This window comes from Saccopteryx bilineata, chromosome 1 (genome assembly GCF_036850765.1).
Source record: "Saccopteryx bilineata isolate mSacBil1 chromosome 1, mSacBil1_pri_phased_curated, whole genome shotgun sequence".
In the NCBI taxonomy this organism is placed as follows: domain Eukaryota; kingdom Metazoa; phylum Chordata; class Mammalia; order Chiroptera; family Emballonuridae; genus Saccopteryx; species Saccopteryx bilineata.
The window spans coordinates 395,651,846-395,677,505 of record NC_089490.1 but is presented as its reverse complement, the minus strand read 5'-3'; the positions used below and the strand labels follow the sequence as shown (position 1 = coordinate 395,677,505).

Sequence of the window (25,660 nt, the reverse complement as noted above, 5' to 3'; positions counted from 1 at the left end):
CGCTTCCATTTGTTCAATAGACGAGGACTGAGCACCAAGGAACAAACACCTTGCACATTGCTGGGAGCCCAGGATGAAATAATGCCTGCGCTCCGGCAGCTCACCGTATGCAGTAGCAGGGAAGATCATCAAAAAGGCATTACAAGGTGTGACTTATGCAAATAAATATACATTGCTGATTATTCATCTTCACTGTTTACAGGAGCTACAGGTGTCATCAGCTCAATTTGTCATCTGAATTTTAACTTTATGGCAACTTTTGTCTTAGAGCTTTTTATTTTTAAGTAGTCAAACCTGTCAACTGTCCTTTTATGGTTTTTAATAGCTTCAGAAAAATACTCCCTACCACAAAATTCTAAGATAATCTTTTACATAATCTTCTAGCAACTTCATAGGCTTTTTTTTTTTAAGGCTTGAACATGTAATCAGTCTGAAATATGTTTTGAAATACAATGAGTCATTATCTTCCACATGACTAGCAATTGTTTCAACATAATTTGTTGAAACCCTTCTTTCTCCCTTAATTTGAAATGCCACTTTAGCATTTACTGGGTTCCTGTACAATGAGAGTAAGAAGGGCTGTTTTGTTGCACTGATGTAGTCGCCTCTTCCTGCGCCAGTACCAACTGTTCACAATCCTTTATAGCATATATATATATATGCTATATATATATGCTATATATATATATCAGGGAGGACAAATCAACCCTCCTAACCTTTTCACCCCCAAATGTTGATCACTTATTCTACACACTTTTCCCAATGAACTTTGGAATCATTTTGTCAAGTTCCCCAAAAACCACTGAGTTTTATAGAAAGTGCACTGAATCTATAAGTTTATTTAGGAAAACTGACATTTTTACAAAACCAAGGTTGGCTATCTAGAAGCATGGTGTCTCCTCACTGAAGCAAGTTTTCATACCTATCCAGAGGTAAACATTTATAATAGTTTTCTTCACACGTTTCTTGTTAACTTTATTCCTAGGTACTTTAAGCTTCTCTCGCCAATGTAAATGAAAGATTTTTCTTTCATTACACTTTCTAACTCAAGGTTATTGTTATACAAAAGTTTTGCAACTGATGACTTTGCTGTACTCTTAGCCTAATGGTTATTCTGTTGATTCAGTGTAAAGTTTCCGAAAACAAACCAACATGGTATCACCCTGGCTAGAAATCCCTTAGTGTCTCCATGTCTTCCAGGATAAAATGTAACCTCTTTTTATGGCACACAAGACTACCTGGCCCCTACCCCTTCTGAGCTGGCCCCAGACTACTCTTCCAGCATTCTCCAACATAACTCTTCTTTCCAAGCCAATAGACTTTCTTAAGGTACCTTGGACAAACACACATTCCCACACGGTTACACCTTTGCATGTGCTGTTCTCTCTGCCTAGACTTCCCTCCCCCACCTCCCTCCTGCATTTCACCTTTTTCTTAACTTTTCCTTCAAACTTAGCCCAATTGTCACTTTTTTAAGGAAGCCTTCCTTGACTTCCTATCCCAGACGGGGCAAAGCATTCCTGTCTCCTCTCCCAGCATCTTTCTGCTTACTTTATTGTACTTCTAGCCCCACTAAATATGTCCTGAAAGTAATATATGCTTATTTTGAAATGAATAAAGACCCAAGAAAGATAAAGTGCCATAACTCCATCAACAACTTTTTTAAATATGTTAATAGGATTCCACCACTCCCTTTTTTTAAGGGTTGAAAGTCTGGCTACCAGTTTCATGTCTGTAAGCAACCTGAGAGGGGTCTTGGATGGGTCTCCCACCTACGTGTAGAAAGACCTGGCTAAGAATAGAGAACCTTGAAGCCAGGAGACTCGGGGACAAGAGCTCAGCTTAGCTCCAGCCCTGCACCCATGAATTCACACCCAGCCTGGGCCACAGCTGCAAGCCACATGCCGTGGACTTGCCCCTCAGGGGGTCCGGGGCGCCTGTCGCAACTAACAAAAGAGGCCATTTCAAAATGGCCACCCAGCATCGTCTTCAGATCCAAGTCGCTTCTCCTTTTTTTTTCTAACCTTCGATCTCTTGAGTTTTAAGCACCATCAGTCATTTCCTCAGAAACCCAGGTGGCTCCCTCACCCCCGTGGCTCCCTCGGGGAAGGCAGTTTCTGTGTTCCCGCCCGCCTGCCCGCCTGCCCTTTGTCGCATGAACTGCCGAGGAGCCATATTTACTTTCTGCAAAAGGCAACAGGCTGATCCGAGATGGCCGTGAGCCCCACTCCGCCTCCGTTTTGCTTCTCCCCAGACTTTAAGGAACAGAAGTGCACTCTTTGCCAGCCCAGCCTGACTCCCTCGGCCTCCTAGGGCCTGTGTTTCCCAATTTGCTTTAGGTGACCTCGGAGTGTGGTAACTGCTACTGTGCAGCGCTGATTAACAGCCCTGACCCACAACATCAGGGGCCAGGGGCGGTTTCCCGTGGTTCCTTGACCCAAGACCCCACTGGGGTCCGGACCGAGCTGCCGAGCTGGGCCTCCCACTCCTCCCCCAGGTCATCCCTGAACGCACACCAAGCGCTCCACACAAAGCAGAGCCAGCCTCCCCCGCCGCAGGCTCCCACGCACACGCGCAGGCCCCGTGCCTCCCGCCCCCAGCGGCCCAGCGGGGCGGCGGCGCGCGCCCACGGCGAGGGGCGGGGCGGGGCGGGGCGCCAAGGGCGGGCGGTGTGATTGGCCAGGGCGGGCCGGACGCCCGCTCCCGCTATAAAAGCGGGCGGCTGGAGCCTGCGCCACAGTCTTCGCCAGAGTCGCTGGGGTTTCCTGCTTCAACAGTGCTTGAACGGAACCCGGCGCTCGACTTCCCCCTCCATCCCAGCCGGCCGCCCGGATTCATTCCTCCGCCACCGCCTCACATCGTCCTCAGACCGTCCCAAGGCCACCGCCACAGCTCCAGCGCCGTCCAGCCGCCTCTTCTCAGCCGCCCACCATGACGACCCCCACCGTCTCGCAGGTGCGCCAGAACTACCACCAGGACTCTGAAGCCGCCATCAACCGCCAGATCAACCTGGAGCTCTACGCTTCCTATACCTACCTGTCCATGGTGAGGGCTGGTGCGGCCTGGCCGCTGGGCTGGGCTGGGCTGGGCTGGGCTGGGCTGGGCTGGGCTGGGCCGGGCCGGGGGCGGTTTCTCGGGGCCGGACGGAGGTGGGGCTACCGGTGGGGGTCCCCCGCCCGCATGCGCCCTTGGAGAAAATGGAGGTTCCTCTGGGTCTCTTGGGACCTGTGCGCAGAAATTCCGGGCACTTCGCCCTTTCCGACTGTCTTCTGGGAGGGTGTCCTCATAGGCAAGGTCTGCCTCTGCACACCACTGCGTTTAAGGGGAGCCTAGTTTCCCAAAACCCTGGGATTGCTGCACCTACATCGCATACAGTTCTGCAGTTAGGAAGGTGGATTTTTGCATTTTCATCCCCTCCTCGGAGTCTGATCACGTGTCCCTGAGGCCCTCGGTTTTCTTGACTAACGGGCATAGAGGTCCAGCTCCCATCCCCCTGGGCATGGCGGAGCCTGCTGGGTAATGGTGTCGGATGGCAACCTTGGGGGCTGGTGCTAAGTGGCTTATCTGCCTGGGCCGACCACTCCCTAACAGCTGTCCGCACCCCTCTGCTTATCTGTAAACCCCACTTGAATTTAAGGATATCTCTAGAATTGTCTACTGTGGACACGAAGTTGTCTTACCATCCTAGTGCCTGGGTACTTCTTTGTCCTTTTTGTATCTAAAAACTGTACTGTAGTCCCTCTAACCGAACGCGCAGTTCTTGGATAAAATCCACCAACAGTTAACAAGGAATTTACCCCTGTAATCCGGAGATCGGTTTTCCCCCAAATCCTGATTTTAGGTGGTGTGGTGGGAGTTTTAGAGTTGTCTTATGATTGTGCAGTTATCTAAGAATAGATATGTTCCAGATGGATTTGAAACAGGCCTGGATTTCTGTGACTATTCCATTTAAGGAACTCCTTGACTACAGGAAATGTCAAAAACTGAATCAGATTTTTGCTTCTACTGGTAACATTTTGTCTACATTAGCATTTCCCACAGTTGTCCCCTTGCCTAGCTGGTTAATTTTAGAAATTCTTAGTGTGCCTGTAAGCTGGCAAACTTGTGTTTCAACGTGGGTTTATCAGGGAGGGAGAGGAAGAAGGCACTAAAAGTGCAGGGAAAAGCCTCCTGCACCCTCACCAGTGAAATCTGACACCAGCTGTAAGAACTTTGCAGTAATACAGGTCGTGAAGACCTTCCGTATACTGCGGGTAATTCCTGTGATAGTCTCAAGGTTCCTTGTAGTAAACTTTCGATTTCAAGGACCAGGTTTCATTTCTGTATTTTGGACTAGAAAGTAATTATTGTGTTCAGTCCGGGAACACAGCCCGCCCCTAACATAACGTGTTCGTGTTTCTCTTTCAGTCTTACTACTTTGACCGCGATGATGTGGCTCTGAAGAACTTTGCCAAATATTTTCTTCACCAATCTCATGAGGAGAGGGAACATGCTGAAAAACTGATGAAGCTGCAGAACCAGCGTGGTGGCCGCATCTTCCTTCAGGACATCAAGGTGAACAAAGAATGGTGGGGATGTTGTGCTACATTTATCTAGCAGTCAGTCCTCGAGTGTTAGAAACCACTCAGACCAGCAGTTGCTCTTTTAAAAGGAGGGTACATTGGGCTTTTGTGCTATTTTGGCCCGCCATCTAAGCCAAAGTAGGCAAATGGTAATGGCCAAGGATGTTGAATTGGACATTGTTATTAAGAGAAACTTAGATGTCCCTTTTGCTGAAAGGTTACATATTAGATGCCCGCTGAGTTGTCATGGTTTGATTGGTGGAGATTGGACGTATTGACCTAGCTTCTCTCCTTCAGAAACCGGACTCCGACGACTGGGCAAATGGGCTGAATGCAATGCAGTGTGCATTGCACTTGGAAAAAAGTGTGAATCAGTCACTACTGGAATTGCACAAACTGGCCACTGACAAAAATGACCCTCATGTGAGTATTGGCAACCGGAGAGTAAATGGAGGGAATCATTTCCCTTGGTTGTTGGGAGAGTTTCACCAATAACTTTCTTCTCCATTCTGTTTTCTAGTTGTGTGACTTCATTGAGACTCACTACCTGGATGAGCAGGTGAAATCTATCAAAGAACTGGGTGACCACATAACCAACTTGCGCAGGTTGGGGGCCCCCGAAACAGGCATGGCAGAGTATCTCTTTGACAAGCACACCCTGGGAGATGGAGATAGCTAAGCCTTAGGCTGGCTTCCCATGTCCACAGCGTGACTTCCCTGGTCACCAAAGCAGTATGTGCATGTTGGAGTTACCTTTACCTTTTCTAAAACTTGTACCAAATCATCCACTTATGTCCTTTCATTTGTACCATTCCTTCAAATAAAGTAATTTGGTACCCAGCTGTTATCTTTGAATTCTTGGGATGGGCTAAGAATGTATCTAGGCTGTCTTTGCTAAATCTTTTAAGTGCCACAGTTCACACTAATCAGAATGAAACACCTAAGAGGATTTGTATTTGTGAAAGTCCTTAGTTTATTAAACCTTAGTTATATGAAACACCTAAGTTTGGGAATGATACCAAGGCTTGGGTGTCTGAAATCAGAACTTAAGGACTCATGACTAAATTACGTTTCCAGTGGTTCATTAAGCATTTAAAGGCTTAAGTGGTCCTAAAACTAATTACTATCCATGGAGCTAACCCTTTAGTTCAGGCTGTCCTGGAACACTGCAGTGTGGAGAACTAGATGACTAGGACTGGATCAGTGTCCCGCTGGTGTACACGCAGGTGGGACCAGGCTGGTGAAGCTGCCCCTTGGGAAACCGGCTAGGAGTGTGCTTCATCCCTATTGAAAATTGGAGAAAATTGACAACATGAGTATAGAAGAGAACTTCAATACTAAATTAGCTGCAGTAGGAGATCAAAGATTGAGGCAGCTTAAATATTAAAAACCAATGGCGCCCTGGCCGGTTGGCTCAGCGGTAGAGCGTCGGCCTGGCATGCGGGGGACCCAGGTTCGATTCCCGGCCAGGGCACATAGGAGAAGCGCCCATTTGCTTCTCCACCCCCTCCCCCTCCTTCCTCTGTCTCTTCCCCTCCTGCAGCCGAGGCTCCATTGGAGCAAAGATGGCCCAGGCGCTGGGGATGGTTCCTTGGCCTCTGCCCCAGGTGCTAGAGTGGCTCTGGTCCCGGCAGAGCATCGCCCCCTGGTGGGCGTGCCGGGTGGATCCCGGTTGGGCGCATGCGGGAGTCTGACTGTCTCTCCCCTTTCCAGCTTCAGAAAAATACAAAAAAAAACACATAAAAAACCCAATGGCTATTGTCAAGAGATTGCAGAGCCATTAATACCCCTCCCCCAAACAAGCCACAATGATGTTTGTCTAGCACTAGAAGCAAGGTAAATGGTAGCCTTTTTAAGTTTTCAGTCAAAATGATGTATTCTGACCGTGAGAGAAACTGCTTAGGAAGTTAAGTTTCCCATATCATGATTGGGGTTGGGATGAGGCAGATGTGTAATTGGGTGAGTGTCTAGTAGAGATGGAATGAAGGGAGATACTTCGGGTTTTGGAACAGCTTGGATTGACTCCGCACATGCACGTGCGCGAGGCAGGAAGAGCACGTTTAAGTTCAGAAGTCTTGCTGAGGTCCCCGAAGCAGAGACCTACCTGCACACCCTCACCTTAAGTCATCTGCTCCCAGAGGTATGGGGGCCTTTGCAGGAGCTTCAAGGCCTGGTTGTGGGGGAGTGCTCAGATACAGTCTCCCACTGAGTGTGGGCAGGGAGGTAAAATTCCTGGGCTACAACCTAAAGCCTCCAGTTCTACCCCCTGAGTTGTGTCTGTCACACTATTCAAACAAAGGTCAGCTGGATCCGGTGATCACATCTCCCCATCCAAGCGTGGCAGCCCTGCCGTCATGCCTGTCAGTGCAGCCCCTTCCTTCACCTAGGTCCCGGGACTCCTGCCTGGTGACACCAGGCTGTTGGGTGAAAAGCGCAAAAGGCCCAGCACTTCCCTAGGGCTCCTGCTGGGGTGGGAATGCCCCAAGCCAGTGCTGGGCATAGGTCTGGCATGCTCTGGAATCGTGGAAGAAGGGCAGACTCAAAGCGAGAGAAGTGGGGGTGCAGTGACCCTGGTTCGGGTAAAGGACAGACCTGTTTTCCAAGGCCCAGTAGGGGTCATGATCTTTGAGGATAGTGTGTATGTTGCTCGTTGATTGTGTACGTGGTTCTCTGAGATGACTTGCAGGGGCCTCTGACATGTTGGTCAGGTTAAACTCGACAGTTTTCCTCTTGATGTGACACAATTCCAGGTGCTCCACTGAGGCCCCAGCACACTCTGGGAGCAGTTCAAAGCTCTTGGTCCCAGGAGTCCCAGGCTGTAGGCTTTCTTTGACAGCACTATCTCCGCCTGAGACTCTGCGCAGCCCGGAGGGTGCAGTCTGTCCCGGCGAGAACAGCATCGGGGCGGGGCTGAGGGGCGTCTGCGGGGCGCTGTGGTAGCCTGGCCTCCCGCACAGCGCCGCGGGCAGAAAGGCATCCTCCCCCTTCATCATCCAGGCCCGGCCATCTTCCTGATCTCGAGCGCTCTTTCTGGCCCCACCGAGGTTCTCGGGCTGACCCTCATGGAGAAGGGCTTCTTTCTTGGGCAATAGCAGTTTGGTCTTTGAGGCTGTCCTGGCGGGGTGGTGGTCGTGGGATGGCAGCCCCAGGAAGCGGCCGATGATGCCATTGCGAGCAGCCTCTTCCTCTTCCTCCTCCTGGTTTGGCTGGAACTCCATCTCTTCCTTATGCAGGCTGGAAAGAAGCAGGAGGCTGAGGGTTGAGTAAGGGGAACAAAGGACCAAACCTGATCTATTTCCCCCTACTGCTCTTCCCTCCCTCCGGCCCAAGGTCAAGGACACAGTGTTCCTCAGGGTGCCATGACTCGCCTCCCTCCCGATCCATCCTATACCTCCCGATTAGTCCCTTCTGGCCCAGTGCACCACGCTGTCCTGTGGCTCCCTCTTGCCCACATTACATTCAGACTCCTAGCCTGGCATTCAAGGGCTTCTTCGTCATCATTGCGTCTTCCCTTTCACACCCCCTCGTGCCAGTCAGAATTACTGGCCCCAGGGAGGGGTGGCTAGAGGAAGCCCAGGAGTGACTCGGCAAGTCAGGGGTTTGTGGTTCCAGCGGGGCAGCAGCATCCCCAAGTCCGGCTGCCTGGGAGCCCAAGGCCTGGACTGGGCGAGAGAAAGCCCAGCTACGCCAGAGGGGGGCCCGCCCTTGCCCTTGTCCAACTCTCTCTCCCCATACTTCAGGGCCCAGGTGCGGCCCAGCTAGAGGCTCCTCCCACGGTCTGACCTTTCCCCGGGCGGGCAGCCCCTACACTGGGCCCAGAGTCTGAGCTTGCTCACTAGACTGTACTCCTCGGAGGCAAGCCCTAAGCATTATTATTTTCTGTTACTCCCCCGCCCTGTCCCCAGCCTTTAGCTGCTGGAGTACGGATTGCGTAGAGCTCAAAGGCAACCTCTGGAAATGTTTCTGGCCTAAGCAAGCCTTCGTTTGATCCCTTTTCCAAACTTTGTGCATGCAAACTAGGGAGCTCCAGCAAATTCTAATTACAGATAATAGGATAATGGGTTCTTATAGAACAAGAAGAGAATAAGAGCTTAATACTGCAGAAGAAACCTTGATGGTATGGACCCCGCCGTGCAACAAGCATCCTCTCTCTCTGGGCTGGCCTCCAGCCCACGGTGGCCCAGAGCAGCTCAAAAGGAATTTTTGTTGTTGTTGTTGTTGTTGACAGAGACAGAGAGAGTCAGAGAGGGAGACAGATAGGGACAATCAGACAGGAAGAGAGAGCGATGAGAAGCATCAATTCTTCATTGCAGCTCCTTAGTTGTTCAGTGATTGCTTTCTCATATGTGCCTTGACCAGGGAGGGGGGGCTACAGCAGAGTCAGTGACCCCTTGCTCAAGCCAGCGACCTTTTGGGCTCAAGCCAGTGACCCCTTGCTGAAACTGCTGAGCCCATGCTCAAGCCAGCAACCTTGGGGTTTTGAACCTGGGCCCTCTGCGTCCCAGTCCGACACTCTATCCACTGCGCCACCGCCCGGTCAGGCAAGGATTTCTGACCAAATCAGGGAGATGGGACCCAAATGGAGGGAAGTTTGGCTGCTGTAGGTGATCTGAGGCCGGGTCACACTGTACTACCCAGCAGGGACATCCTGCTGGGTCATGTCTGCCACCCCTCCCACATTCCAGGGCCACCCCTCCCACCACCGCCACTCTGCTCCCCATCCAAACCCCCTGGCCTAGCAGAAAACAGCTCTGGGCCAGAGTCAGGCCCCAGGCCCTGACGTCCCCACTGTCTCGCTGACCACTGACTGCCTTTGAGTAAGTCCCTTCTCTCGCTGGGCCTCAGTTTCCATCTGTGGACACGGGGTTAGACTGGAGGCGCCCAAGAACCCTGAAGCAGTACAAGGTGAGAGTAAAAGTTGTGGAGGTGAGCCAGACCCTGGCCCACAGGTGCTGCTTGCTGGCTATGGGACAGCGGGCTGGGCACCTTACTTAACCTCTCTGAACCTGGAATGAATCATCTGGAAACTGGAGATAGCCAACCAAGGTTAGTGGAAAGCAAAAAACAGTTCCTATAGTGTATGTAAAGAACTTAGAACAGTGCCTGCACTTAGCAAGCACCCCGTCCGCATTAACTAGGCTATTCTAAGTTCCTAGGCAGGCCGTTGCACTTGGGTTTTGTCCACTGAAATGGTTCCCCGGCACTGCCTACCTGATATTGAAGGTGGAGCCGAAAAAGGAGGGTCGGCGAGACTGGGCGGAAGCGGCTGTGTAGGGCGGGTGTGGTTCCGGGTCGTTCCAGTACATGTCCTGCTCCACTGGGGGCAGGTCTTGGTGCATCTCATCCACTGCCAACAGGGACACCTGGGCGCCGGGGACAGAAAGATCAGCCCAAGCAGGACCATGAACTTGCCAGGTGGCTTGGAGAGGACCACTTCTGTGTCTCTGGGCCTCAGTTTACCTACTTGCAAAATGGAGAGACTGATGCGTACCTGAAGCCTCAAAAGCAGGGGTGCGAATCCCATGAGTGAACGGTTGGTGGGGAAGAGGGGAGGCAATTCACTGCCAGGCCTCTCTACAGAATTTCTGGGTGCCCTCCCCAGGCCCAGTTTGGGGATCCCCCCCAGGTCTGATTAGGGAGGCTCCATGGCACGGCTCCCCCCCTCCTCCGTACCTGCAAGCTCCTGTCGACAATCCAGTTGGTCTCAAAGTCGTCGTCATCCTCTCCAAACGGGTTGATGAGCTGCTCTGCCACCTTGGGGGTAGGTGTGGCTCTGGGAATCCTCGGGTGGGACTTGCAGCCTTGCTTCCCACCCACGAACCCCAGCTTCCGACATTCCACCTCCCGCCCCCTCCCGGATGTCCCTCCTGTGTGACCATTGTCTCCAAAGCCACTGTCTAAGGGCTTTAGCCACCCACACATGTGGCCTTGCCCTCTGGGACAGCGAGCCTTTCTGACTCCCCTGAGCCCGTCCTCCCGCTGCAGACCCAGAGCTGGCTGTGAGGGTGTCACTCAGCCCAGTCACCACCTTTATCACCTGGCACTGCATCTTACCTGGAGTGGCATAGTTTTGTACATTTGTTCAGTTACTCATTCATGCTTTCAAACATTCTCTTATTCATTATTTGCTAATGCAACAGACCTACGTGCTGAGGCTGTGCTGAATGAAAGGGCAGAGCGGGCAGGCAGATGCTGGCACTGACCTCTGACCTCGCCTGACACAGCCCTGCGCTGGCGGTGAGCTGCAGCGTGCTAAGGGGTTGGCGGCATCCTGCAAGCCAGCAGGTACCACCCGAATTTCAAGCCTCAAAATGGTGTGATGTGGTTTGATCTGGGGAAGGGGGAGAATACGTGTGTGTGTGTGTGTGTGTGTGTGTGTGTGTGTGTGTGTGAGAGAGAGAGAGAGAGAGAGAGAGAGAGACATGGAGAGGAGGGAGAGAGAAACACCACCACTACCGCTGCCACAAAACAAAGGAAGGATGGGAGAATGGGTGGGAAATGGGTGGCAAGAGAAAGAGGTGGACAGAACACTGTCATTCAGAATTCCTGTTAGAAAGAGCACTGGTTGTGATGGGAAGTAATACTTTAATAAGCCACCTGGAGTGGGGCCCAGGACCCGCATGACCCCACCACAGACAACTTGAGTAAAGAGAGGAGGTGCGCATCTGTCTTATAAAGGGTGAGGGCTGGGGGTAGTTAGCCTCAGGGCTTTTGTTTCACTAAGCAGAAGAAACAGATTTGGGACCTAATCCTTGGGGACAGTGAGAAGTTGCCGCGCCAGCATGGCCTGCCACCACCACTCTTGTTCCGTGTGTTCCCCTCGTTCTGGACAAACGTGGAGATTGTTCTCTTGAGGAGGCATTAGATGGTTTGACAGCTGAACTCTCCCTATGCCTCCCATGCCTGCTAAGTTCCAGGCCTGGGTGCAGCAGTGCCATCAGACACGGGCCTCACACAGGTCCCGCTCCGTCTGGGTCTCAGTCTCGTTGTGTGTAAAGAGGTGGAGAGACTGGGTCACGGTCAGGACCCGGTGCCCTGCTCTCCACACCGGAGACTCTCCTCTAGCGGCTGGCAGTGACCTCTCTGGCCACACCCACAGCCCAGCCTGGCCCGGAGGCTCACCTTCAGCCAGCCAGCATAGAAGAAGAACTGCAGGAATGTGAAGATGGGGACAACGAGGTCCAGCTCATGGCCCGGGTAGGCCTTGGCCGGGTTCAGAAATTGCCGTCCAATCAGGCAGGCCAGGAAAAAGCTGTATACCGCCACGGTCACCACCTGGGCAAAGAAGGGGGCGGTGGAAACGGGCTGAGTGGCCGCCTGGGGCCAGGACGTTCCCGAGGCTAGGAGGACGAGGCCTTGCTCTCACCCTCACACTAGTGTGAGTTTGGGTCTCTGTGATCTCCTCTTTAAAATGGGGATGATCACACTGCCTGCACCGGGTTAGACAAGGCAGGAGCCTGGGCTCTTCCAACATGACACTAGAGAGAGCTGCGAAGTCCAGACCCAGCTCCCGGGTGAGCCTCTTTCTCAGCCCTTAAGTGAGTCCCTCCCGTCACAGGCTGCCTCCTGGGTCCCCCTAGCCTCAGTTCTAAGGGGGCAGCTTCACCGACCTTGTCCTCACCTGCGTGTACACCAGCGGGACACTGATCCAGTCGTAGGCATACAGTTGTCCACACTGCGTACGCAAGGTGTTCATCTCCTGGGGGACAGGACGGAGGGTTGGGTTCCGACCCACCTGCTCTCCCAGGCTCTTTCCCAGGTACCAGGGTCTGGTGCTTATGGCTTAGCCTTAAGCTGTGTGGTCCTGGGCAGTCACTTGGCCTCTCTGTGCCTCAGCCTCCTCATCTATCAAAGAGGAACGAGGCTCTCAGAAGCTCACTTTAGGGGACTTTGGGAGGGACCACTTGGGACTGTGGAATCCTGTTGGAAAAGATTCTACAATCCCAAGGCAGGCTCTAGGAAGACCCTCAGGGACTGAAGCCTCCTCTTTGTTGAAATCCTTGTTCCCCCTGGGGCACAACCCTCGCTGCTCTGCAGCCCGGCCATCTGCGCAGTGGGCTCACAGTCAGCAGGCTCTGCAGCAAGACAGGGTCCCGGATTCGACCTCCGATCCAAGCTTTCATGGACAGGTTGGCAAACCACACCCAGGGCACCCAGAACGTGTTGTGTGGCAAGTTTAATTTTTCTAAGTGCTTGTGTTCCGCAGGCGTCATGAAGCCTGCAGGGTAGAATGAAGAACAAGAAGGTGGAGGCCAAGCCCTGGAGGGGGGAGGGTCCTCAGGATTCAGGCCCAAACCCCTGCTGAGCCTGTAGGGAGCTCGGAGCTCTTTTCCATCCTCTTTCTTTCAAAGACTAATTACTGAGTGCCTACTAAGTGCTCTTCTGGACAGAGCACTTGAGAGGGGTCTGTCTTATTAACCGGGACTCGGTCAGGAAAGGCCAGAGACCATGGTCACAGATGTACAGGCCTGGAAACCAGAGAACAGGAGGACAGGATGGGGAATGGTAGAGGGAGGTAGACCTTAGTTCCTCCTCACTTTCCAAGGACCCCCTACCCCGTCCCGATCTCCTGCCCCCTACCTGCTCTTCTCTTATCCCTCAAGGGTCCTTAACCCCACCTCAAACCCCTGTCCCGATAGGGCAGCTTTCTGGCCTGGCCCCAGCTCCAGGCACCTAACTCCACCCTACCAATTCGGCCCCCAGGTCTCGACCCCGCTCCTGGTCCGCACCCAATCCTCAGCCCAGGGGCCTCTGGCCCCACCCACCTCCAGCCCTGCCCCGCCCACCTGCTTTCACCAGGTGCTCGGCACTGGGGAAGCGCTTGTAGACCGCGGCGCTGACGCTGCGCAGGATGAGCACGCTGCCCAGGTTGGCGTAGCGCATGAGCGTGCGCCGCAGCCGCCGGCCCTGCTCGTCCCTGCCCTCCACGAAACCCGATACCAGGTTCATGAGGCGGTCGGGCCACGGCAGGTTCTCGTACTGGTTCCACCAGCGGGTCACGACCAGCGTCACGTAGAAGCCTGGGCAGAAGGGGGTGGGGGGACGAAAGGCGAGGGCCCAGGCTGCGGCCGGCGCCCAGCGGGGGCGACGCCTCGGATTCTCCATCTCCCTAACGGGAGCGGGCCCAGCCGGTTCCTCCAGGAGGGCGCGCGGGAGGGGAAGGCCGTCAGAGTCCCGCGTGGAGGCGGAGAGCCTCGAGTGATCTCTCCCACACCCTCCGCCGCCCATCCCAGAAACCCGCCAGACCCCGCTCCGGCCTGCGCAGCGGCTCCAGGGACGGTGGTGCCAGCGCTGCCCTCGGAAACAGGTCTTCAGTGCTCACAGCAGGAGTCCTCCCTAAAGTCTAACGTCAGTCCCTCCGGCTGCAGTCTCCCCGTATCCCTGAACTACCGAGAGACACGGACCTGACACTGATCTCCCCCCCACACCCGGCTGCGAGCTCCCTGCGGTCCTAACGGCCAGAGGGACGCGGACGCCCGGAAGAGGGAGCTCACCCAACACGAACGAAATGGGGATGAGCTGGATGTAGCTGTCGCAGTACAGAGTCAGCTTCTCAAACATCACCTGCTGTTCGTCCGTGAGGGCCATCCTGGGGAAGGGGTGGGGAGGCGGAGATGGGGCGACACTGGGAGCACAGGCGGAGTGGCCCCAGGGTAGGCGTGTGGCTGCCTCTGGACTGCCCTGCGGCTTCCCTGGCCCGTTCACTGGACCCTCCAGCTCTGGCTGCCTGGGCTGGGTCCCACTCCTCCGGTAGCGTGAACCCCAGCGGAGTGCCATGGCTGAAGGAGGTCCCGAGGGAGGTTTTCCATGAAAGGCTGACAATCCTGCCATTTTCTGGGGGTCCTTTTAAAGCCTCCAAATGACAGTTGTTTTTTTAAGCAGGTTAAAACAAAAGATATTTGGTCTTTAAAAAAAAAGGTACGGTAGGGAGGGATGAATAGCAGAGCACAGAGGGATTTTAGGGCAGTGAAACTATTTTTTTTAGGACACCATAGACCCTACAATGCCAAATGTGAACCCTAACGTAAACTATGAAGTGGACTTTGGGTCATAAGGGTGTGTCCACGAGAGTCCATCTGCTATGACAAGTGTACCCACTCTGCTGTGGGACACTGATAGTGGGGGGCGCTGTGTATATGGGGGAGGGGTTTATGGAAACTGTCTCTGTACCTTCTGCTCAATTCAACTATGAACCTAAAATAGCTCTAAAAAATAAAGTCTAATAAAAAAAAGTATATTAGTATCCTAGCAACAACCAAAGAAAACCAATGTGCTTTAGTTTTATCACTATGGACTCAAAAAAATTATGTAGTGGATATACTCAATCCATTCCGTTATTAATGCTTTTTCCATTTAAAATGCTAGTGTATAGTCTGTGATTATATCTGTCCATATGTTATTGTTTATGTAAATATTTTTATTGGGGAAAGAAAAAGGTACAATCTGAACCTGTTAGCCTGTGTAAGGTTCGGGAAAATGGGCCGGCTGCGTGGGACCAGGTAAGGCCTGGGTCCCAGGACCCTCCGGGGACTGGAGGAATGGGTGTCTGAGAGGCTCCCTCTCGGTCACCCTCCTCTACTCTCCTCCCCAGCCCCGACCCTCGACTCTGAGGCTGGGTCACATGCTCAGCTGAGCCTGATAGGTCTCTGGTGGCCGCACCCCCAATGGAGCTCTGAGGAGATGGCCAAGGCCCAGCTGCGCCCCTCCCAGGCCCCGCCTCAGCCCTCCGCCTGTACCTGTAAATGAAGCGGATGGTGTAGTAGCTGAGCAGGAAGATGAGGAACTCGCCGTAGAGCAGCTTGTAGATGCTGCCTCGCCAGCACAGCAGCAGGCGGGAGAAGGAGCCTAAGCGGGCATTCGCCACTTGGCTTGAGTAGGTGACAGTCATGGTCAGGCACTGGGCTGCGGAAGGTGGGCTGGGTCCTCGTGGACAGAGGGAGACACCGATGGGGGCTGGGATGGAGCAGGGCCTTGGTCAGAGGAAGTCTGGGGCTCATGTGTGACCTTAGCCTGGACCCTTTCCCTGCTCTGGAACCCCACTCTTCCTTCAGGACACCGAGATGGGGATGTGGTGGTCCCCGGGCTCTTCCGGCTCTGACTGCCTGTGGGAGGTGGGAAGTGAACCCAGAGGCTGCCCCCAACCTCAGCAGGGAAGACATAGAGAGGTTTGTGCCCTTAAACTGTATGACAAGGACAATGGCGCTGCACACACTGGGCTGTCCTCTGCACACACTGGGCTGTCCTCTGTTCTGAGCCCATCTTATTTGTAAGTTCTCCAAGCTCCCTCAACTCCCTTGAAGAAAGAATTGGTAAGAGGCCTGGTCAGTCTTGTCCACTGTCCTGTCCTCACTTCTCAGAACAGGGCCTGGCTGGCAGAGATGTTCAAACAATGTTTACTGAACGGTGACCGCAGGGCCTTTCCACCTGCTGATCTTCCTGCCCTGGGGATGTTCTTCTTGATCTAACTGTATGGCTCATTCCCACTTCAGATCACCTCTTCAGAAAGAATGTCCCTAGCTGTCCTACCTGGAAATAGCATCCCGGTGCCACCACACTTTCCGTCCCCTCACCTTGTTCAATTTTTCTAAACACCACTTAATTATGTTATACTTGAAATTATATTTTGTAGACTATCTGCTTGTTTACTGCCTATTCCTTCCTTAAGACAGAGGCTCCTATTGTGTTCTCAGAGAAGGAGCTTGATAAAAATTTATTGCAGTAATGATTGACACGCACCCTCCCTCACTTGCTCTAATGCAGCCACACTGGCTGTCTCTCTGTGCCTAGTGCACACCAAGCTCACTCCTGCCTCAATGCTTTTGCACAGCCCCTGGTCGGCAAACTGTGGCTCGCGAGCCACATGCGGCTCTTTGGCCCCTTGAGTGTCGCTCTTCCACAAAATACCATGTGTGGGCGCTACCTCGATAAGGAATGTACCTACCTATATAGTTTAAGTTTTAAAAATTTGGCTCTCAAAAGAAATTTCAATCGTTGTACTGTTGATATTTGGCTCTGTTGACTAATGAGTTTGCCGACCCCTGGCATAGACACACAGGTGCCCACGCACCTCCACGTGTTGCCTGTGTGTATACATTGCACACACATATGCTGGATAGTCGTCTACCCCACAGGCCCTCAAAGCCCCAGACCAGCCCACCCAGGCAACCCCTACTCACAGGTGGGCCTCCAGCCTGGTCGGGGGATTCCACAAAAGGTCTGGCCACTGGACTGGTGAGATTCTCTGGGGTCCTGTGGCCAATGCCCTTGCCTACACTTAGGGGCTGGCACTGCCCATGTGGGTGCTAAGCAGTCACTTGACTCCCTAAGCCAACAGCTCCACAAAGGAGCCCTTGTGTTAGTTCCTCCCCATAATCTGTCCATAAGCAGCCGCCAGGACCCCTCTAATTCCTTCCTGGGTGTGTGTTGGTGAGGGCCGAGAGCCGGGGTGAACTTCCAGCAACCCCCTTCCACCAGGGCCCGCCAATCCCGCCATTTTCTGGGGGCCCTAAAATCCCGAGATTGAGGAGTTCATTTCTGACCCTTGAGGGCTTGCGGGGAGTGCTGTGGGGAAGAGGGCCAGGGCTGTCTGCAGACGGGAGCCTCTGCCCAGGCCCTGTGAGGCGGTGGCAGCCCCGGGAGCCACACTCAGAAGTCCTGACTCTGCCTCCTGTGTGCAGTGACTCTGGGAGGGCCTCTGCTCCTCTCTAGGCCTCAGTGTTCCTATCCGCAAAGGATGGCATTTCTTCAGCTTCCATCACCTCTGTAAGAGTGACAGAATTCTGCTGTATGCCGGTGAGGAACTTTGATTGGCTACTGATGACATCAGCTATTCTTCCGGTGATTGGCTGGCAGGACAGAGTTAGCAGGTTGGTTCAGAGCTAGGAAGGAGAATGGGGTGGGCAGAGGGCTGCCCTGAGTGGGCCAGGCCTGGTGTTCATGCCTCTGGCTCCCAGCCAGCCCAAGAGAAATGGGGTGTGTGCTCAGGTCCCTGAGGGCAGCTGGTTAATAGCTCAGCAGCTAGTTTCGTACATTTAAATTTTTTTAAATTTATTGATTTTAGCGAGAGAAACACCTGTTTGTTGTTCCACTTATTTGTTCATTCATTGGTTGATTCCTATATGCGCCCTGATTGGGGATGGAACCTGCAACCTTGGTGTATGGGGATGATGCTCTAGCCAACTGAGCTACCCAGCCAGGGCGGGTTTCATTCATTTTAATACATCAATCCATACTTGAGGGTCCTCCTAAGCCACCAGAAGTGACATGTATCTAGGACATGTTCCTCTTGAATTGAGGGAAAGCCCAAAATAGTAATGGCACTTGGTCTTCAGTGGCCATAAGGAGGGCTGGGAATCGTAATTAAATGTGTGGCCTGTCAGGTTCTTTCACCAGAATCTGATTCTGCGCCCCAGGGGATGTTGCATTTCCAAGGAGCACCGTGGGATTATGATGCTAGTGGCCTTCGGACCACACTTTCAGAAGCCCTGACTTACGATCTGATCCTGAGCCGTAAAGTAAACCCACCAGCCCCTTCCTCTCTCTCTCTGACACGCCCCTAAGTGCTAACAGTGCCGAGACTGAGGGTGATTTCGGTGCACACCATTTTTGCTGCTATAAGTCAATGCCTGAAAATTTTTCATAATTATTTTACAATTGGCTTTTTTGTATTCATGGCAAACCAGAGGTGGATTAAAGTCAATTGAGGCCCTGGGCGCAGAAGAAAATATTAGGCCCCTTAAAAAAAAAAGAGGAAGAGGGAAAATAAAAATACATGTTATCGGCCCTGGCCGGTTGGCTCAGTGGTAGAGCATCGGCCGGCGTGCAGAAGTCCTGGGTTCGATTTCCGGCCAGGGCACACAGGAGAAGCGTCCATCTGCTTTTCCACCCCTCCCCCTCTCCTTCCTCTCTGTCTCTCTTCCCCTCCCGCAGCCGAGGCTCCATTGGAGCAAAGATGGCCCGGGCACTGGGGATGGCTCCTTGGCCTCTGCCCCAGGCGCTGGAGTGGCTCTGGTCACGGCAGAGCAACGCCCCGGAGGGGCAGAGCGTCGCCCCCTGGTGGGCGTGCCGGGTAGATCCCGGTCGGGCGCATGCGGAAGTCTGTCTGTCTCTCCCCGTTTCTAGCTTCAGAAAAATACAAAAAAAAAACCACAAAAAAAACCCCCATGTTATCCATATTTTTAAATAAATAAAAAATATTTTGTGTTATTCATGTTAAAATTGCACATATGCAACCAAACTTGGTGTTATTAGAAAAAAGTGTAAGGTTGGGATTTTGCGGGGCCCTTCAGAAGTTGGGGCCCAGGGCGCACGCCCGGTGCTCCCGCCGTTAAATCTGCCTCTGTGGCACACTATCATGAGGGAGCCTCTTCAGAGATCAGGGACAGCCTTGGAGGAGTGTTGGTTGCATCCCTGCCACCCATGCTGTGGGAAGCACCTTTCCCATCGCTGTCCTTAACTGAACCGGGAAAGGGGCAGGTTCACTTGAACCTCAGTCTTCTCTTCTGCGAAATGGGACAATAATAATAACACCTACCTGGACAGCTAAGTAAGAATGCTGGACAAGAAATGTTTCAGTCAACTCTCCAAACCAGTGATTCTCATGCCTGGCTGCCTGCTAACTTTTCCTGGACCACCTGAGAACCAGGGTGCCTCTGCCCACCCCTCCAGATCCCATTCGTCTGCACGGGGTCCAGGTGCTGGTGGCTTTTCAAGTTCCCCAGGCAGGCCTAAGGGGCAGTCCGAACTGAGAACCGCTGCTGTAAGGGAATATTTGTCTATCATGTATTTCCCACCCCCATAACACTCGAGAGAGAGCTTCCCATTTAGCAAATGATTAATAAATATGTATTCTAATTAAAACTGAAATATGTGACTGGCACCCCACCTGGCACAATTTCGCAATGTTCACTTTGTATATATTAGTTGAAAGAATAAATGAAAACACCGGCCTTTGTGGGGTCAGGGTTTTGACTGCCCCATGATGGCCGCTAGAGGGCGCCATTGACTATCTGGCTCTCACGCCGAAGCTGGTCTGCTGGCTCAGAATCTGTGAACCCTGGAGCTGACATTGGATGGCTCCCTCATCTCCTTGACCCTGGCCAGCAGCTATAGAGCCATAAAAGGGAGCTGGGAGCTCCCACAGGACAATCGCTGCCCCCTGACCTCGTAGCAACAGCAATACCAAGGGGCCCTGCAGCCAGGCCTGGTGCCGTGAGCAGGGCTCCCTCTGCTCCTCGCTTGAAGGGGCCTCTTCCCTGCCCCTCTGTTTTCCATTTTGGGGTTTTTTATTTATTGATTTTTTTAGAGAGAGAGGAGTGAGAGAGAGAGACAGAGAGAGAGAGAGAAGGGGGAGGAGCAGGAAGCATCAACTCCCATATGTGCCTTGACCAGGCAAGCCCAAGGTTTCGAACCGGCGACCTCAGTGTTCCAGGTCGACGCTTTATCCCACTGCGCCACCACAGGTCAGGCCATTGGGGTTTTTTATTATTATTAAACTGATGGGACTTTTTGTGTTTTTATATTGACTCTGCGGCGCGGGCCCTTTAATAAAGGTAGGATATGCCTTTGGTGCAGTTAAAAAAAAAATTTTAAAAGGGAGCTGGGAGACACTGGAGTCCTCCCTCCCTTTTTCCTGAACTGGGGGTTCCTTCACAACATCCCAGAACCAGCTGACAGTGCTGCCTCAGACCCCCTTCCCCTCCCAGATGCTTCAGGATGTCCCCAGAAATACCCATGAGCAGCGAGGTGTGCCTGGCGCCACCGCAGCGCTAGGACAGGCACACCCTGACACAAGTGATCGCATCTCCCACTGGGACTGGGCCATGAAAATGTTCTCAGCCAGCCAGGGACAGCTCGGGCACACAGAAAAGCCACAAGAAGCACTGATTGACCCAAGTCATGCTTAGACAAGGGGCCCCAGGATTGACCTTTTCCAGGGTCCCAATGCAGTCAGAGTAAGTCTCTTCTACTTACCGTCTGCCAAGTATTCGCTCAACAAACCATTTCTGATGCCCTGACTGAGATTATCCTGATTCCCATCTCCAAGAATTTATAGTCAATTTATCCAAAGAAATCCAAAACATTAATTCAAAAAGATATAGACATTCCTGTGTTTATCACAACATTATTTACATAGAAGCAACCAAATTGTCCATTGGTAGGTTAATGAATAAAAAATATGTGGTACAACGGAATATTACTCAGCCATAAAAAAGAACAAAACATCACCATTTGCAACAATATAGATGGACCAAAAGGTATTATGCTAAATAAAATGTCAGACAGAGAAAGACAAATACCATATGGTTTCACTTATATGTGGAGTCTAAAAATCAAAATAAATGAACAAACAAAACAGAAACGAACTGATGGCTGCCAGATGGGAGGGGGTGGGGGGAATAGATGATAAAGAGGATAAAGAGGAAGAGATTAAGATGTACATACTGGCCTGACCTGTGGTGGTGCAGTGGACAGAGTGTCGACCTGGGACACCGAGGTCACAGGTCCAAAGCTCAGGACTCGCCTGGTCAAGGCATATGCAGGAAGGAACTACTATGAGTTGATGCTTCCTGTTCCTCCCCGCCTTCCCTTTCTCTCTCTCTCTCTCTTCTCTTTAAAATCAATAAATAAAACCTTTAAAAAAAAAAAAAAAAAGCCTGACCAGGTGGTGGTGCAGTGGATAGAGCGTTGGACTGGGATGCAGAGGACCCAGGTTTGAGACACGAGGTCGCCAGCTTGAGCGCGGGCTCATCTGGTTTGAGCAAAGCTCACCAGCTTGAACCCAAGGTCGCTGGCTCCAGCAAGGGGTTACTCGGTCTGCTGTAGTCTCGTGGTCAAGGCACATATGAGAAAGCAATCAATGAACAACTAAGGTGTTGCAACGTGCAATGAAAAACTAATGATTGATGCTTCTCATCTCTCTCCGTTCCTGCCTGTCTGTCTCTGTCTATCCCTCTCTCTGACTCACTCTCTGTCTCTGTAAAAAATAAATAAATAAAATAAATAAATAAATAAAAAGATGTATAAATTGGCAGTTACAAAATACTCACAGGGATGTAAAGTGCAGCACAGGGAATGTAGTCAATAATATTGTAAAAACTGTGCACGGTGCCAGTTGGCTTCTAGACTTACAGGGGTGATCACTTTGTTAGTTATATAAATGCCTGGTCACAGTGTTGTATGCCTGAAACTAATATCATATTGTATGTCAACTGTAATTTAAAGAATAATTCTTAGCCTGACCTGGGGTGGCACAGTGGATGAAACTGGAAGACTGAGGTCGCCAGTTTGAAACCTCGGGCTCGCCCGGTCAAGGCATGTACAAGGAGCAGCTACTACAAGTTGATGCTTCCTGCCCCACCCTGCTTTCTCTGCCTTTCTCCCCTCTCTCTAATAATAATAACCATCTAAAAAAATTTTTTTTTAAAGAATTCATAGTCAAATAAAAACCGGGGAAACAATAACTCTAACACAGAACATCAGGGCCTAATATCTGTACCAAGTGCACAGAGGTCAGGGCAACTTTTGCAAAGAAAAGAGTACTTGAACTGGGTCTTGAAGCGTGAGTAGAAGTTCGCCTGAACTGAGAAGAATGGAAGAGCATTCCATACGAAGGAAACAGCCCGTGGGCAGTCACAGAGGAATTGCCGAGGAGCGGGTCAGTATGGCATTGTTACCCACATTTTACAGAGGAGAGTGCTGAAGCTAAACCAGCCTTGTCCAAGGGCACTCAGCCATAAAGGGCCAGGTGGGGACTGGAATACGGACCATCTGTTATGAATCCTATGCACTGTCCATTATCCACCGTCACCTCCCCAGCGGAGGTTTCTGAGGGGTGGAGCCTTGTGTGTTAGCCTAGTGGTCTCCGTTGGGGGTTGAAAGGAGGTCCAAGGGATGGGGATGCATGAAAGATACTTAGATACTTTTTTTTTTTTTCCTGTATTTTTCCAAAGCTGGAAACGGGGAGAGACAGTCAGACAGACTCCCGCATGCGCCCGACCGGGATCCACCCAGCACGCCCACCAGGGAGCGGACGCTCCGCCCCTCCGGGGCGTTGCTCTGTCGCGACCAGAGCCACTCCAGCGCCTGGGGCAGAGGCCAAGGAGCCATCCCCAGCGCCCGGGGCCATCTTTGCTCCAGTGGAGCCTTGGCTGCGGGAGGGGAAGAGAGAGACAGAGAGGAAGGAGAGGGGGAGGGGTGGTGAAGCAGATGGGCACTTCTCCTGTGTGCCTTGGCCGGGAATCAAACCCGGGACCCCTTGCACGCCAGGCCGACGCTCTACCACTGAGCCAACCGGCCAGGGCCATGGAAGATACTTTGATGAGAGCAGAGCCCATGTGCTCAAGCCCTGTAAAGCCAGGAGCCAAGGCCAGGGCCACTATCACAGCAGCCCAGCCCATGCAGGTTCGCATTGGATTGGATTCGGACAGTCGGTAAAGAAACCATGGAGCCAAAAACTGGTGGGCCATAGTCTTTAATCTAGCTTGCACCCGGCGGGCAAGTAAAAATACACACTGGGCTCCAAAACCCAGTCACATTCAGTGCTCACAAAGCTACTGATTTATCCGAGTTTCCTAGAATCAAAGGTTTCTAGCTCAACAGCCTTATTCTCCTCAGTTCCCCATTTCCTTCCTTATCCCAGATACAAACTCTGCACAAACTGGCATCTCACTCAGTACTCCGCCATCTTGGCTGCTTTTCCTGGCCTTCTCCACGTGGCCTCCTCCCGCTGCTGGCTCTATTCTCTCTGCTCTCTCATGCTAACCTCAGGAACCAAGAGCGCAAACTCCCGCTCCGTTCCCATTTTATAGTGTAGAAATCCAAACCCTTAATCCAATATACATAATGGGGAAGTCTCTAATACAAAATCACTTCTATGAGGCATGATAGGATTGTACCACCTCACACCAAAAAGGGTGGGACAGGCTTAATCCCAAAACCAAGCCTCAGGCTACAACAATTCTCAACACACATTAATATCACCTGGGCAACGGCCTCTTTAACAAAGTGAGCATAATACATTTTATCTGCCCAACAAGCCCCCTAGTGGGAAGGCATCTCGGGAGGCAGGCAGAGCAGAGCTGTGCAGGTGGGTGGAGGTTCCAAAGGCAGAACGCTATGGTATTCTTATCTAGAATCACCATGGCAACAGGATCATCACAGAGGGGCTGCCACTGTGCCCTTCCAGGACCTGCCTCAGCCAAGCAAAAGAAAAAGACCCAGCTTGGCTGGTGGCAGTGGGCAGGGGACCCTGAGGTGAGCCCACCAGTCCTGGATGCTGCTGCCAGGCTCTGCATAGAGCTCCGGCCAGCCCACACCCTTCTCTTGGGGCAAATAAGAAAAAACAGGGCAGAAGTCAAGAGAGAAAAAGAAGGGCTTGGCAGAGCTGGACAGAGGAGAATGGGAAACTGGCCGCCCGGGGGCTAGAAATAAGACAGACGCCTGTGCCCTGGGGCCAGGCAGCCTCACCCCTGAAGGGCTAGTGGACTTAACATTCAGAGAGAGGGACACATAAGCTCTGGCTCCTGCAGAAAGGCACAGGGACCAGAAGAGGCAGGGAGAGGCTGGGACACGCCTGGGTCCAGCTTCGCCCAGCCCAGACCTACCCGTGACAGTGGAGAAGCATGGCAGAGGCCAGAGCCGGCCACGCAGGGCCAGAGGGCTCACCGCTGTCCGGGGAGAACACGGATCTCCGAGCGGCTCTGTCCCCATGGCCTCTGCCCCGCTGAGGCCGGCCAGGTGAGGCACAGCCCCCATCGACGTCCCCCACCCCTACCCAGCCCGCAGCTCGGAACTGGGGCCTGGGAGCCGGAGAGGAGGGAGGCGTGTCCCAGGTGGGGCTTCTCCCGGAAAGCAAAGGTGTGGGCGGACCTGCTCCGTCACACGCTCACTGCTCAGGCAGGTCAGCGGTTCCGCCCGCTCTGAGAGCACGTGAACGGCTTCTGTCCAGCTGCTCGTTGTACAGATAAAGAAACCCGAGCGTACAGAAAGGAATTAACTTGCCTCGAGTCACCAAAATTAGAGTCAGGGCTGGCGTAAGGAGGTCGCCGTCTGCGTCAGAGCAGGGTGTGTCTTTGCTGTTCCAGAATGTCGCTGTGGTTTCAGTTCCACTGCTAAATGCAGCTGGGCTTAGCGCTGCGGTGGGCTTTGTGGGGGAGGGGTGGGTGGGGGAGAGAAGAAACAACGGCTTCTCCCCTATCTGGGCATTTACTGGCTGCCAGGCAGCACACTAAGCGCTGTGCAGAAGTGATCTCCTCATCTCTGCATCAGAACAAACCCCAGGGGTGTAGGAAGGGCTAGTCACCTGTTACAGGTGGGCCAAGGCCCGGAAAAGAAGGTGAGGAGCTGGACTGAGCCTCCACTGGAATCCAGGTCTGCCTAGTCCAAAGGTCTTGCAGGAATGACGGTGCAAACTGCCTCCTGGCCCCTAGTTACTGTCCACAGGGTTAGGGTGAGGACCCTGGCAGGGACATCCTGGAGAGGACCCCTACCCTGGCTCGGTTGGTGGTTGGACGTGCTCTGGGAATCTTTGTGTCAATTTCCAGGGAACCTTTCTCAGGAGGTGGCCAGCTGGGTGGAACTGACCCAAGGACAGTGGGGGAGGATGGCACAGGGCACACCAGACCAGGAGTAAACCACATGGGAGACATCTGTTAGATCAACAGGACCGCCCAGCAAGCTACCTTCAGTTGCCTTGAGGTGTTTCAGGCAATGGTTACCTGGGAGATCCCAGCTCCGCCTCTTTCTCTGCCCCAGGCCAGGGCTCCAGAGTTAGCAAATAAAAATACAGGACAGTCCGCTAAGTACGAATTTCAGATCACCAACAACCCTGTGTACAGGCTTCTGAGGGGAGGGGTGGGCTTCAGAAGCAACAGGTGTTGTCACCTTAGCTTTGGTGTATCCAAATCGCCCCATCCATCCACCCTCTCCTGGCACAATGGGCATTTACAAGCTTGTTAGAAATGCAGGTTCTCGGGCCCCACCCTGGACCTACCCAATATGAATCTGCATTTTACTAAAGCCCCCAGGAGATCTGTGTGCCCATGAAAATTCAAGAGGCTTGCTTCAGAAAACGGCAGGAGAGATTTAAGTTTATTATT

The 25,660-nt window shown here is 52.6% G+C and overlaps 2 protein-coding genes across 4 annotated transcripts; one reads left to right on the top strand and one right to left on the bottom strand.

Annotated features, from left to right (window-relative positions):
• Nucleotides 1-2,728: 2,728 nt before the first annotated feature.
• Nucleotides 2,729-5,402, top strand: FTH1 (ferritin heavy chain 1). The gene is made up of 4 exons (XM_066251707.1): nucleotides 2,729-3,045; nucleotides 4,408-4,554; nucleotides 4,860-4,985; nucleotides 5,083-5,402. The coding sequence occupies exons 1-4, from the start codon at nucleotides 2,932-2,934 to the stop codon at nucleotides 5,239-5,241; spliced, it is 546 nt and encodes a 181-aa protein (XP_066107804.1). The 5' UTR covers nucleotides 2,729-2,931; the 3' UTR covers nucleotides 5,242-5,402.
• A 115-nt stretch (nucleotides 5,403-5,517) lies between these two features.
• On the bottom strand, nucleotides 5,518-24,277 carry BEST1 (bestrophin 1). 3 transcript variants are annotated; one of them, XM_066251692.1, is made up of 11 exons: nucleotides 24,167-24,277; nucleotides 15,299-15,515; nucleotides 14,057-14,151; nucleotides 13,349-13,582; nucleotides 12,626-12,780; nucleotides 12,184-12,261; nucleotides 11,685-11,837; nucleotides 10,236-10,316; nucleotides 9,774-9,925; nucleotides 7,155-7,796; nucleotides 5,518-5,846 (listed from the first exon to the last, which is right to left on the bottom strand). In XM_066251692.1, exons 1-11 carry the CDS (start codon nucleotides 24,270-24,272, stop codon nucleotides 5,828-5,830), a joined length of 1,932 nt encoding a protein of 643 aa, XP_066107789.1. In that variant the 5' UTR covers nucleotides 24,273-24,277; the 3' UTR covers nucleotides 5,518-5,827. The 3 variants fall into 3 exon arrangements, with proteins under 3 accessions (XP_066107789.1, XP_066107791.1, XP_066107790.1); XM_066251694.1 differs by lacking the exon at nucleotides 24,167-24,277 and adding an exon at nucleotides 16,739-16,840; XM_066251693.1 differs by lacking the exon at nucleotides 24,167-24,277 and adding an exon at nucleotides 16,739-16,798 and having other exon boundaries at nucleotides 15,299-15,485.
• Nucleotides 24,278-25,660: the final 1,383 nt, after the last annotated feature.